The sequence below is a fragment of the Cynocephalus volans genome, chromosome 8 (assembly GCF_027409185.1).
Source record: "Cynocephalus volans isolate mCynVol1 chromosome 8, mCynVol1.pri, whole genome shotgun sequence".
NCBI lineage: Eukaryota > Metazoa > Chordata > Mammalia > Dermoptera > Cynocephalidae > Cynocephalus > Cynocephalus volans.
In genome coordinates this window covers 58,398,123-58,411,367 of record NC_084467.1, presented here as the reverse complement: position 1 = coordinate 58,411,367, position 13,245 = coordinate 58,398,123, and the positions used below count along the sequence as shown (strand labels likewise).

Here is a 13,245-nt window from a genome sequence, read left to right as displayed (position 1 = left end):
AATTACACATTACCATTTAAAATGGCTAAAATCCAAAAGAAAATACTAAGGACTGAAAAAATTGTTGAACAATAGAAAGCTCTTACTCATTGCTGGTAGAAGTGCAAAATAGTAGATCCACTTTAGAAGATGGTATGGCAATTTTTTATAAAACTGAAGATACTCTTACAACACAATCCAGCAATTATGATCCTAGGTATTTACCCAATTGAGTTGAAAATGTGTCCGTAAGAAAATCTGCTGTAAAAGTTTCCAGTGGTTTTATTTATGATTGTCAATAGCTGGAAGCATCCAAGATGTCCTTTAACAGGTGAATGGATAAGCAAATGGTAGTACTTCTTTAAAATGGACTATTACTCAGCAATAAATAGAAATAAGCTATAAAGCCTCAGAAGGATGTTAAGGGACCGTAAATGCATACTGCTCAGTGAAAAAACCTATCTGAAAAAGTTACATACTATATAATTCCAACATGTGGCATTCAGGAAAAGTCAAAGCTACAGAGGTAATAACAAGATCAGCAGTTGCCAGAGACATAGGGTCAGCGTGGAGGGATGAATAGGTTCAAGTCCAGAAAATTTTCAGGGGAGTGAAATTATTCAGTGTGATACTGTAATCATGGACACATAATATTACATTTTTGTCTAAACTTACACAGTTTTCCCACACTAGGGGTAACCTTAATGTGTGCAAAGTTTAGAAGGTCGGGAATGCTAGGAAAGAATGCAGACAAGAAAAGCTAGCTGTATTATGACCTCACTGAAGGGGATGGGAAATATAGACCTAAATGACTTCAGAAATGAACAGAATAAATAGAACAACAGCAAAAGAAATGTGCATAAACACTATACTCCAGTAGATGAAGATGATTCCTGTGAAGACACAGTTAACCGTTCTGAACCTGCTACACATGTATACTAGGATTGAACAGTTAAGTAGATATGGCAGTAGGTGGGAGCCAGATTTGTCATTTTTGGAGTAGAAATTTTCACATTGGGCTGCAGAGGAGGCTAGAAGGATCCATACGGTAATTGGTTAGAGTTGGACACATCAGTAAGAACTCATGTTTAACACAATATAGATAGGCATAGGAACAGATGGAAATATTTACAGACCTTGTGTATACAAGGTCCAGTATACACACATCTGTTTCTTTGTCCTGTCAGCAGAGAGGGCCTAAAACTAATAATCTCATGGTTGCAACGAGCATGGCAAACCTTTCATTTTTCTGGAAATACCATTCTGCATGAAGAAATGGCTACTTCTAGGACGGGAGTTGAAGTATACAAGATGAGTCTAGAGCATCTTGTAGCGCCAGAAAGTAAGGAATTGGTAAGACAACAAGTAAAATGCCCAATCTACTAATGAGAGTGTGTCAAAGGAATGTAGGAGTCAGCTGAAAGAACTCCCAATGGCCAAAGCTCGAAAAATTTGAACAAATAATTATAATCCAATAAGGTAGCATTGAATTATAACACTAACTATAAAGTAAATATCCATAAATATATCCTTATATATAAGCAATATATTAATAAATGGGGAGAAAAGATAAATCTTCCATGCAGAAGGATTCCAAATAATTATTTAAATTTTATGTAGGTTCTCTGCCCTAAAAGAGGTGGAGCATCAATGCCCACCCCAAAAGAGGTCTGCCCATGATAACTTCCTTCCAGAGAGCTTGGAAAGCAGGAGGTAGAGTCACTTCACAGTGGAGCAACTCGACAACCCTCAACCAGGTGATGAAGATCAGCATCAGCCGTCACTAATCATGCTGCTGAGCACGTATCCTGCACGTGATGTAATGAAAATAGTACTCGGCCTCGGAAATCTTCCTCCCAAAGACTTGCAGTCTTGGTCTAATCATAATTGTTTTTTAACTCAAACAAATTCCAATAAAGGAGTTCCCCACTGTACTTAACTACCAATTCTCAAAACTGTAAAGATCATCAAACACGACGTCTGAGAAAGTCTCATAGCCCAGAGGAGCCGACGACACACTTCTACGACACATAAGAAGATGAGGTCCTGGAAAAGGAAAAGGATATAGTGTAAAAACTGAGCAAATCTGGAAAAACTACTAAACTTTACTAATTAAAAAATCTAAGAAAAATGATGGACAATACTTGCATGTACTCTGTACGGTTGTGTTTTACATTTGTTAACATTTATCAACACAACCTTATGTCGTAAGACCTTTGATTATTACCAAAGCAGGGACTTGAGTATATTTTTCGCTAAGAATAGTATCTAATTGAGGCGGAGACATCAAAGTGGTAGGTGACTAGGAAGATGACTGATCACACAGGTTCTGAAGAGGAGTCTTGAGCTTTCCTCCACATCAAAATCAATGGAGGGGCCTTGGTAAAATGCAGACACCCAGGCCCAAGCCTGTGGATCCTTATTCTGTAGATGAGAATTTGGTGTTTTAAGAAGCATCCCAGGTGATTCCAAGGCAGGTGATCCTAGGACCTCCGGTGGAAAGCAATCCAGAGCTTAGATGAAGGTATTAACCCTGGAGGAAGGAAAGAGAAAATGCTGGAGGAAGGAAAGAGAAATTGCTGGAGGATGTGTGTGAGCCAGGAGCTGGCGAGTTTTATCTGGTGGCCTCATTTCTCTGTGAAGTAGAAGATGACACCTCTGCCAGAAAGGAGCTATTAGTAGCAGGAGGGCGCTAGGAGACAGCAGACAGGTTGGGAAGAGACAAAGGAATCAGAGAAGACACATGAATGAGGTAGGGAAGGGATTCTTAAACAACCCTGATCCTGAAAATCAAAAAGGGTAAAAACGATACTTATCTTCTTTTGACGAACAAGGAATATAACTGCCATTTTTTTTCTGCACAGCTTAGAAAAGGGGGTGGGGAGAATGTAGTAGGAAATGGAAAGATAACAGACTCCCAAAGTTAGAATCTTAGCGCCCCAGCACCACCAGGGCGCTCTGCTAGAGCACAGCATGGTGTACAACGCTCAAGTCCTGCAACCAGCTAGACTTCCTGGGCTCTGCCACTTGGTTAAACTCTTGACACTCAGAAACCTCACTTGTAAAATGCAGATACAGTGGTCTACACCTCAGGGACTCTTAGTGAGATAGTTAACATAGGTCAAATTATTAGAGCAGTACCTGGCTCCAGCGCTAAAGTGAATGTTGGCTCGTTCACACTCCACAAACAATACCCTGCTTGAATATTGTGCTCTAACATTTCTAAAGAGCTTTTACACAAATAACTCAATCTTCCTTCAATATAGATACTTTCATCCTCATTGCACTGACAAAGAAACTAAATGTAAAAGGAAAACAAGTATTTGTTTAAGTCCACACGACTAGTAAAAGAGCCAACAGAACCTGGAGACCAGGGCCCAAACTGTAGCTGCATTTCCTAAGCGTCCCCTACAAGCCAGACATTGAGGAAGGTGCTTTTAACACATCAGCACCTGCTGTCTGTCCCCCTGTTATCAGATGAGGAATTAGAGGATGGGGTTAAAAGCCAAACTTAGAGGGGGTGGAAGCAGGACTGAGAGGAAGTCAGGCTGCTCCAGAGCTGGCTTCCTTCCCTGACCCCCAGCACCCTCACCCTCCTGGCTGTCTCTGTGTGCTGAGTGCCTCACCTCACTTACTAGCACCTCTTACGGATTCAGATAAACAGATCTCAGTCCCGTCCAAGAGAATCTCGTGGCTTTGTGGAGAATACAAGACAAGTACACACATAGCTGCAATACAAGGTGAAAAAGTGCTGTGGGGGCTCAGAGGAGGGAGGGGTTCCTTCCAGCTGGAGGTGCCACTTGGAGACCAGCTTTGAGGGAGAGGAGGAATGGGGTGTATAGATGGGGGAGATGGGGGCAGGGACAGAGAGGCTAGGAGGGCAGCAGAAATGGCATGAGTGAGTGAAGAAGCAGACATAGGGAACTCCCCCGAGTAGTCAGACATTAAGCCAGTGTGCACAGAAGGCTTGTGGAAGGTAAAATTTGAAAGGTAATTTGAAGCTACTTTGTAGAGAGCAAGGAGTAGAAAGCTAAAGAGTCTGAACTGTAATTCTGTAGTCAGTGAGAAGCCATCAGAGGGCAGCCTTCAGAATTGTGTTGTTTGTGGTTTTATTTGTTTTTGCAAGTACAGTGAAAATTTTTTTTAATTTTGAGATAATTGAAGATTCACATGCAGTTGTAGGAATAATGTAGAGAGATCCCAAGAAACTTTCACTCAGTTTCCTCCATGGTAATGTCTTGTAGAACTATAGTCAATATCACAACCAGAATGTCATCAACATGGATACAGTCCATTCATCTTAATCAAACTTCCTCAGTTTTACTGATACTCATTTGCATATGCATTTAATTCTATAGAATTTTACCATAACTGTGAGATTGTGTATCTACAACCACAGTCAAAATACAGAACAGTTCTATCACCAGAGTCCCTCATGGTGCCCTTTTACATACAGGTCTCCTTCGTTCTATGCCCATTCCCTCATTCATAACCCTTGGCAACTAGTAATACACCATTTGTATAATTTTGTCATTTCAAGAATGTTAGAAAAGTGAAATCATACAGTATGTAACCCTTTGTGATTTGCTTTTGTTCCATGAGCGTCATTCCGTTAAGATTCACATAAATTGTTACACATATCAATAATTCTTTGGCCTGACTAGTGCTCCATTACATGGATCTACCATATTTTATTTTACACCAGTTTTTAGAAGATATATGAATGGTTTTCAGTATTTGGCTGCTATGAATTAAGCTGCTATAAATATTTGTATACAAATTTGATATAAAATTGTCTGCATTTTCTGTGAACATAAGTTTCATTTCTCTGGGATAAATACTCAAGAGTGCAATTGCTAGGCTGTATGTTTCGATGCAGAGTAGTTTTATAACAAAGTGTTTTCCAGGGGGCTGTACCATTTTACATTTCCACCAGCAATGTATGTGTGATTGGGTTTACCTGAATCCTAACCAGCTTTTGGTGTTATTTTTAATTTTATCCTTTTTATAGGGATATAACAATATCTCATCATGTTTGTAATCCACAATTCTCTAGTGGCTAATGATGTTAAAAAGATTTTCTAGGGGATATTTGCTTTCTGTATATCTTCCTCAGTGAACTGTTTGTTCATATCTTTTGACCATTTTATAACTGGATTTTTAAAAGGCCTTTTGAGCGTTCTTCATATATTCTAGCTGTTAGTCCTATGCCAAATATGTGGCTTGTAAATATTTTCCCTTGATGGATACCGTTTCTTTTCAGTGTCTTTACAGGGTCCTTAACAAAGCAAAAGTTTTTCACTTTTGGAAGGTGTAATATATCAAAATTTGCTTTTATGGGATCATGCCATTGGTGACCAGTCTAACATGTCTTTGTCTAGCCTTAGATCCAAAAGAGTTTGTTTTTTCCCCTGACAGTTTTATAATTTTATATTTTGCATTTAAGTCCATTATCCACTTAAAGTTCATTTTTATATGGGGGGTTAATTTTAGATTGAGGTTTTTTCCATCATGCTTGTGTTTGTCTATGGATGTCCAATTGCTCCCGCACCATTTGTTGAGAAGACTATGCTTCCTGCATTGAATCACTTTACAACCTGTCAAAAATCATATCGTCATATATGTGTGGGTTTGTGCCTGGGTTCTCTATGCTGTCCCATTTATGTATCGATCTACATGTCCATGCCTCCACCGCTATGACACTGTGACAGTTACTGTATCTACAGTGTAAGTCAATATCACATAGAGTTATTCTTTCCTCTTTATTCTTCTCTTTCAAGACTGTTTTATCTCTTCTAGGTATTTTGTCTTTGTATAAAAATTTTAAAATTAGTTCATCTGTATCTAAAACAGACTTACTGGGATTTTGACAAGAATTGCATTAACCTAGAGATGAATTTATTGAGAACTGAGATTTTTTACCAAATTGAGTCTGCTAATATATGAGCATATAAATTCTTTCCATCTATGTAGGTTTTCTTTGATTTTTTTTTCTTTAGCATTTTGTAATTTTCAGCATATAGATTCTTTGTGTTTTCTTAAGCAAGTACCTAAGTCTTTCATTTTCTTGAGAGTTATTGTAAATAACATTTCTAAATATTGATTCCATGATTTCTGTGTTAATATATGAAAATCTCCTTACTTTCACCGTGTCATTAAGTGTGAAGTGAGTTTCTTCTCACTACAAATAGCATATCTTTGGCTTGCATTTTTTAAAAATCCACTCTGCCAATCTGCTTTTCAATTGCTGTATTCACACCACTTACAGCAGAAAACAAATTGTAAAATAATGTACCTACGCTCTAACACTCTATCATATCAGGAATTAAATTCAACGTAATGAATACACTCTTTCAGTGAATACATTGAATGTAATTCCTGATATGTTAGAGCTTAAGAATGCTCTTTTATTATTTGTTTTCTGGTTTTCCTGATTTTCTTTTCTTTCTCTTTTCTCATCTTCCTATGTGGTGTTGGAATATTTTTCAGACTTTACCTTTAGTGTTTCTGAATATATCTCTTTGTACCAAAGCTGTGTCTCTGGAGATTATAATATGCATATGTCATGTATCACATTCTATTGGTATCAACATTTCACCACTTTAAGTAAAGTGGGAAAACCTTACTTCTCTTTAGGTCCCTTTGCCTTTCTCTTTTTAAAATATTTTTGTCTTGAATATCAGATGTTGTCACAACTTTTGTGTTAATCATCAAATGTGATTTTGAAAACTCTTGAGAAGATACACTATCATATTTATCCTTGTTTGTACACATTCTGGAATTTTTCTTTCATTCTGAAATTCCTCAATCTATCATCTGGTAACTTTTCTGTCTATAAAACATCCTTTAGCTATTTAAGGGTTGGTTTGTTAGCAACAAATCCTTAGTTTTCTTCATCTGAATAAAATGTCTTTATTTCCCCTTCATTCTTGAAGGACACTATGTCAGACATAAAATTTACAGTTGATATTCCTTTTCTTTCAGCACTTGAACAATGTCAAGCTGCTTCCTACTGATTTCCAAGGTTTCAAATGACAAATCTGTTGTCATTCAAATTAGTGTTCCACTATAGGTAATAGGTTGTTTCTTTGTACCTGCTTTCAAGAGTTTCCCTTTGTGTTCAGGTTTCAGAAGTTCAATTATTTTTTGTGTTCATCTTGATTTCTTAGGGATTATCCTGGTGGAATTCTCTCAGCTTCTTGAGGCTGGAGATTTGTCTTACACCAAATTTGGAGAGTTTTCAGCCATTCTTTATTCAAATACTACCTCACACCCAGTTTTTCTCCTCCTATGACTCTGATGATACAGGTTTTAGAGTTTTGCTTGGGGTCACACTGGTCCTTGGGACTCTGTTCATTTTTCCCCAGTCTATTATCATTCTCTTATTCACCCTGAGTAGATTCTATCTCTCTGTCCTCAAGTTCACTGACTCCATCCTCTGTCCTCTCAACTCTAACATCGAGCCCATTCAGAAAGTATTTAAAATGTCTATTATTGTATTTTTTCAGGCCTATAATTTCCACTTGATTTTGTAAGATATTTTCTTTCTTTGCTAAAATTTTCTATAGTTTTTCGTACCAGTAGGTTTCAGTTGAGCAACATACTTATTAAGCCTCATGGGAATGAACAGAATCATTAATCCAGAAACAGACTAATGGACAACATCACAGAATTAGTTTAAGAAATCTGAAAGAAACAGCTCATATAAAAAAAATTAATTTCTCTTTCATGCCATAGCCAAATTATAACTCTAAATGTGAACAGCAAGTATTTGAAACTTTCACACGAAAATATGGGAGACTTGGGGAGAAAGGTTTTCTGAAATAAGTTATTTCACAGCTGATTTTGGACATGACACCGACATATATACATATATATATATATATATATATATATATATATATATATATATATGTACACGTGTATATATATATCATACGTCCATATACCATCAGGGGCTGTTGCTCAGTGGGAACCCATAGCCCTGTGTTATGGGGGGTCCCCTCGGCACTCACTACAGTGAACAGAGCACTCTCGGCGTGGTCGTGCAAACACCAGCAGCTCTGCACCCTGCTCTCTGGGGGTCCCAGGAGTTCCCTTCATCGTGGTGGACTCAGCCACCAAGAAGGAAACCCTGGAGGAGCTGAAGCCCTTCTATGAGCTGATCTGCGAGATCAAAGGCAGCAATCTGCATAAGTTCCCCATCGTGCTGGTGGGCAAATCGAGATCGGTAGCGCCCAAACTGCCACACGCCAGAGTCCAACCCTTGCCCTCTGTGATTGCTGGAAAGTTCACGAGGCAATGAGAAGCTAAGGATTTTAATACGTAAGAAAGAGAAAGCTTTGGTAAGTGTGGTGCGTTGCCGCGCGTTGCCGCGCACGCACTTAAAATTCAATACACTGTCTCTGTTCCATCCCTTGTTCTGTAAGACAGTGCTCGGGCAATGACAGTAGAATAATTCGGTGGCAGAGAACATTAAAGTAGTGTGTTGGAGACAGCAGGTGGCCATGGGGACACAGAGGTAAGACGCCCAGAAGCGTCCCGTCGGACACTTTTCGTGCAGTCCGCCTGGCTCGCTGAGCTGGGGGCGGGGGACCTGTCTGAGACCACTCCCTCAGGCCCTAGGTGACCTGCGCAGTGACGAGCACTGAGGGCTGGCGCCGCCCCGCCTCTCCAGGGGCTGCCTTCCACTGTGCTGGGCATCTCGCCTGCAGACCTTGCCACCGCGGCTACCAGAGACAGCCTCCTGCTCTCCTGCATTCCTGACCTTCCAGCTTGAACCAGCGAGGCGGCAGCGCGCTCCAATGCCTACCTGGCATTCAGTCCCCGACTCTGGTGAGTGCTCCCCACGTATTTCTCCTCCGCTGTTCTGCTTCTCCATTTAAAAGCTTCACTTTACAGATAAGGGAAGAAGGTTCAGGTGTTTCTTGAAGGATGAGGGTTAAATGATTTAAGGAGAGAGAAAAAGAGGCTCGACCCGTGCAATCTCTACCGCACAAAGCAAACATTCGGGTCTGCTCTGTAGCCCCTGCCGGTGCCAGCACCTAGTCCACCTTGGGACCCCATCGTGAAAATGCGTGTGTCCTCCCTAACAGGCTGCTCTACGTGTGTGCAAATATCCTTCCTGGTGTGTGGACTCCCCTTAGCATCACAGGGGACCAGGCGCCAGGCAGACACTCTGACAAGGTTGCAGGTTCCAACTCTCATCTCTCCTGTCTCTTCCTTCCTAGGCATCTCCTACTGCCGGCTGAGTCCGGGAGAACTTAAGCAGGAGTCTCCACTCCGAGTCCCCAAAATGGGCAACGCTTGCCTTCGCTTCAAGGAAAGGCTGATGCAGCGGCTGCGACCCCAGCCCACCCTGCTCGTTTTCCGTACCTTCACGCCGCAGACGAGTAACAAAGATTTTCGCGTGGTGGTGCTTGGCCCGGCCGGCGTGGGCAAGAGTGCGCTGGTGCAGAGGCGGGTGCGCGGCACTTTCCGAGACAACTACCTGCCCACCATTGAAGATACCTATCGCCAGGTGCAGGGCTGCAACCACGCCATGGGTGCCCTGCACATCACCGACACCACTGGCGGCCACCGCTACCCAGATCTGCAGCGCCTTGCCATTTCCAGGGGCCATGCCTTCGTCCTGGTCTACTCCGTCACCAAGAAGGAAACCCTGGAGCAGCTGAAGCCCTTCTATGAGCTGATCCGTGAGATCAAAGGCAGCAATCTGCATAAGTTCCCTATCGTGCTGGTGGGCAACAAGAGAGATGACAGGTTCCACAGGGAGCTGACCCTCAGAGATGGTGCTGCCCGTGCGCTCGAGTGGAATTGCGCTTTCCTGGAGACGTCGGCCAAGTTGGATGTCAACGTGCAAGAGCTGTTCTACATGCTGCTGAACCACGAGAAGCCTGACACCTGCCCCCCTAGTCCTCAGAAGAAATCCCAGAAACCAAAGGCCACCGAGAAAGTGTTTGACAAGTGCGTCATCATGTAAGCCCAGGGTGGTAAAAGCCGACGGTATCCTGTAGTGTGCAGAAAACACAGAGCAATCCCAGTCCTTCTGTCACCTGTACTGACTGATAATTGTGCTGTGAATTGGACTATAACATCCAGATGTCCATACATGTGCCTTGTATGTTGATAACTTTTGTTTCTCTCAGGCAAGACAATTCAGATTGTTAAAGCATTAGCATTTGCGGAAAAGAGAAAAGGAGCATGATGCATTTAAAATAAGACCTTGAACATAAATTTAGAATGAGAAACATTTTAGAAAGAATAAAATAAAAAATGTTTTGAAAGATTGGCACAGTCCTTTTGTAACCCCAGTATTGTGTATTATTTGTAAACATGTCAATTTTTGTAAATGTCTTGTCATATCTTTCCACTGTGTATTTATTGTTAAAAAATGTGTTTCACAACAGCTTTCAAATATTGCTATGAGATAGATGTACTAAACAAAACTTAAAAATAAATATCTTATAGATTGATCATTGGGATTGGAAGCAGAGACAATTATGAAAGTGGAACTTGCTCACAAAGATGTGGTAGCTGTTCCTAAGTCATTATGAAATGTTTGGGTATTCCACATACTTTTAAAAAGTGTAACCGCTTGTTGACTTAATAGAGATTTTCCTGCATGCAATCAGCTGTAACAATGTTTTTCTTTCCTGACAATAAAAAAAAATTGCTCATTGCATTAAAATTTAAACCACATCTGTTAAGGTTTCTTTCGACAACTTCACACACGGATGGCCCTTCCCTCTTCCAATTAATCAGTGGGGGGAGGGGATGTTGTTGAAGGGGGTCCTGCAATGCAGAGCTGGTTTATATCCATCACCATCCCGAGACTGACATGCAGAAGAACTCCAGGCATCTTTGAAGAGGATGGTCAGTGTGTTGGTGTCTCAGAGAAAGCAGGTGAAAAGCAAACCTCAGCCTTGTATTGTCTCAAAATGCTTTCTCAAGGAGTACTGGGTATAGGGAGTGGGAAGGGAGGTGGAAGGTAAGGGGAGAAATGGCTGGGATTAGAAATTCAAGAAACTGGGGGAAGAAGATATAACAACCACAATTACTTGAAGTTGATACGACAAGCAAACAGAAAGGACATTGTTGGGGGGGGAGGGAGGTTTTGGTGATGGGGAACAGTAATCAGCCACAATGTATATCGACAAAATAAAATAAAAAAATTAAATTAAATTAAAAAATTAGAACCTTAAAAAAAAGAAAGAAAGAAAGAAATCTTAACCCCACAATAAAAAAAAAAAAAGAAATTCAAGAAACTTCCTCATAAGACAGTTTTCTTTTAAAAAATTTACATTTGAGCATAATTTTTAGAGTGAGAGAGTACATAAATACACGTATCCTTGCTCTCAGTTTTTTTGGTTGGGTGGAAGTCAAGGAAAGAGGACTGTGATTTTTGCACATTGAACAAATATCTATCAAATAATTTACATTTGCTTCCTGGAACGAAGCACACTGTTGAGAGGTTCTTAAAAAAACTGTGTTATAGTAGTACAGACAGATTTTCCACCTGAGAAAATCCATTCAGTGGTTCCTTTTAAAATAATCAGTTATTTCAATTTTCCCCTATTCACTTTTGTAGCAATTATTCTCAAAAACTAGAAAATACCTGAGTGACTCTGCCATGTATCTTTTTATGAATTCATTTTTTAAAAATAATGCTTAGCCAAAGGCTCCAATGGGGTAATTTCGATATTATAAGAAAATACCTTGGCTATTTTAAATGATAATTCCCTTTGAAAAATGTGCTGCATTCATTGATGCTCATGTAGATGAGCAAAGTGATTATTAAGGATTTGAGTGGCAAATGCTAACCTTTAGAAAGGGAACGACATGTTTTTCATGTTACAGACAATGTTTAGTAAAAAAATAAAAATATTTTAAGACAGCAAATATTTATATAGTCTCTCTACATACCAATGTATTATATTATAGAAAACATATTAGTCTTCCCACATGCCAGTGTTCTATGTTATATTATTTAATCCTCAAACAATCCAAGGAAGTGGACACTGTCATGCCTGTTGTGCAGATGAGAACACTGATAATTGTCACAAAACTAGGAAGTGGCAGAGCCAGTATCTGAATCAACGTTTTTGCTCCCGAGTTGGTGCTCTTAACCACTGTAGATGACTAGTCAGAGGACCGATGAGCTGCCTTCTCTGTTCTCCATTCATATTATACACAGGTAGAAATGACGCTTCTCAGAGCCTCTCCAGGCTTCTGGATGGGGAGGCAAAGATGAGATCTAAGTAATTTCATTCAAAGGATATTTATTAAGGACCTAAATTTTGTCAGGCACTGTCTGTACGGCTGGGCACAGATAAGCAAGAAACAGTGTCAGGAAGCTCACAGACAAGATGGAATATTGGATGAAGTGAGGGGCTTTTTTCATGTCCGTTACTATTCTAGCTTCTTTTGAGTTATGGCATGTAATAGGTGGTATATCAATTAGGTTTTAGTCAGGAAAATCATAGCCACTCTCAACATTTGTAGTCTGGACCAATTTAGTTCAAGGAGCTAAAGTCTTACACAGCTCTTTGCAGGTCTAGGGAACAACAGTCAAAAGGATGCTTGAGAAAATCCTGAAGGACACAGTATCCTGAATCATCAGTGGATTCCACTGACAGTTGTAGCTGCTTGTTCTCAAATGCTGCCGTGTTAAGAAACGGGTTCTCTTGTCTCGTCATCCTTCTGAATCTTATATGAGTGCCTCTTATTGTCAGATATTTAATCCAGTATGGTTTGTGTAAGGGGGTTCTTGGTCACAAAGAAGAATTTAGAAGGAGCAACGTTAGCACTGAATAAACAGTGGACAGTTTTCCACAAGTGATCAGTGAATACACAGTACACATACAATGAATAAAATGAGGAACATACGTGAATAGTATAAGACGGTGGTGAGTTGTTATGATGGTAAGGGCTTACAGAGGGCTGTGGGAGCAAGGGAAGGGCCCTATCCCACCCTGTGGCAGCAGGACTGCCGAGTATGTGGTGCAAGTCGTGGAAGACTTTGACGGTGAAGACCGTGTAGGTTAAGCTGTGAGTAACAGAAAGGTCTGAAATAACGGTGGCTTACACAAAATAGTTTATTTCTCTTTCATAGGCAAAGAGTTTATAGCTAGTGAGTCCAGAGCCAGCATGGTGCTCCAAAGTGTCAGGGGCCCAGACCCCTTCCATCTTATTTCCCGACCCACTTTGCTTTCATGACTCAACCTGGTTGCTGAAGCTCCAACCATCGCTCACACACTTCAGTTG

At 40.4% G+C, this 13,245-nt stretch overlaps 1 protein-coding gene across 1 annotated transcript; it reads left to right on the top strand.

Moving 5' to 3' along the window:
• The first annotated feature begins 9,274 nt into the window (after positions 1–9,274).
• Positions 9,275–9,961, top strand: LOC134385161 (GTP-binding protein Di-Ras3-like). The gene has a single exon (XM_063107076.1). It carries the CDS (start codon positions 9,275–9,277, stop codon positions 9,959–9,961), a length of 687 nt encoding a protein of 228 aa, XP_062963146.1.
• The last annotated feature ends 3,284 nt before the right edge of the window (positions 9,962–13,245 follow it).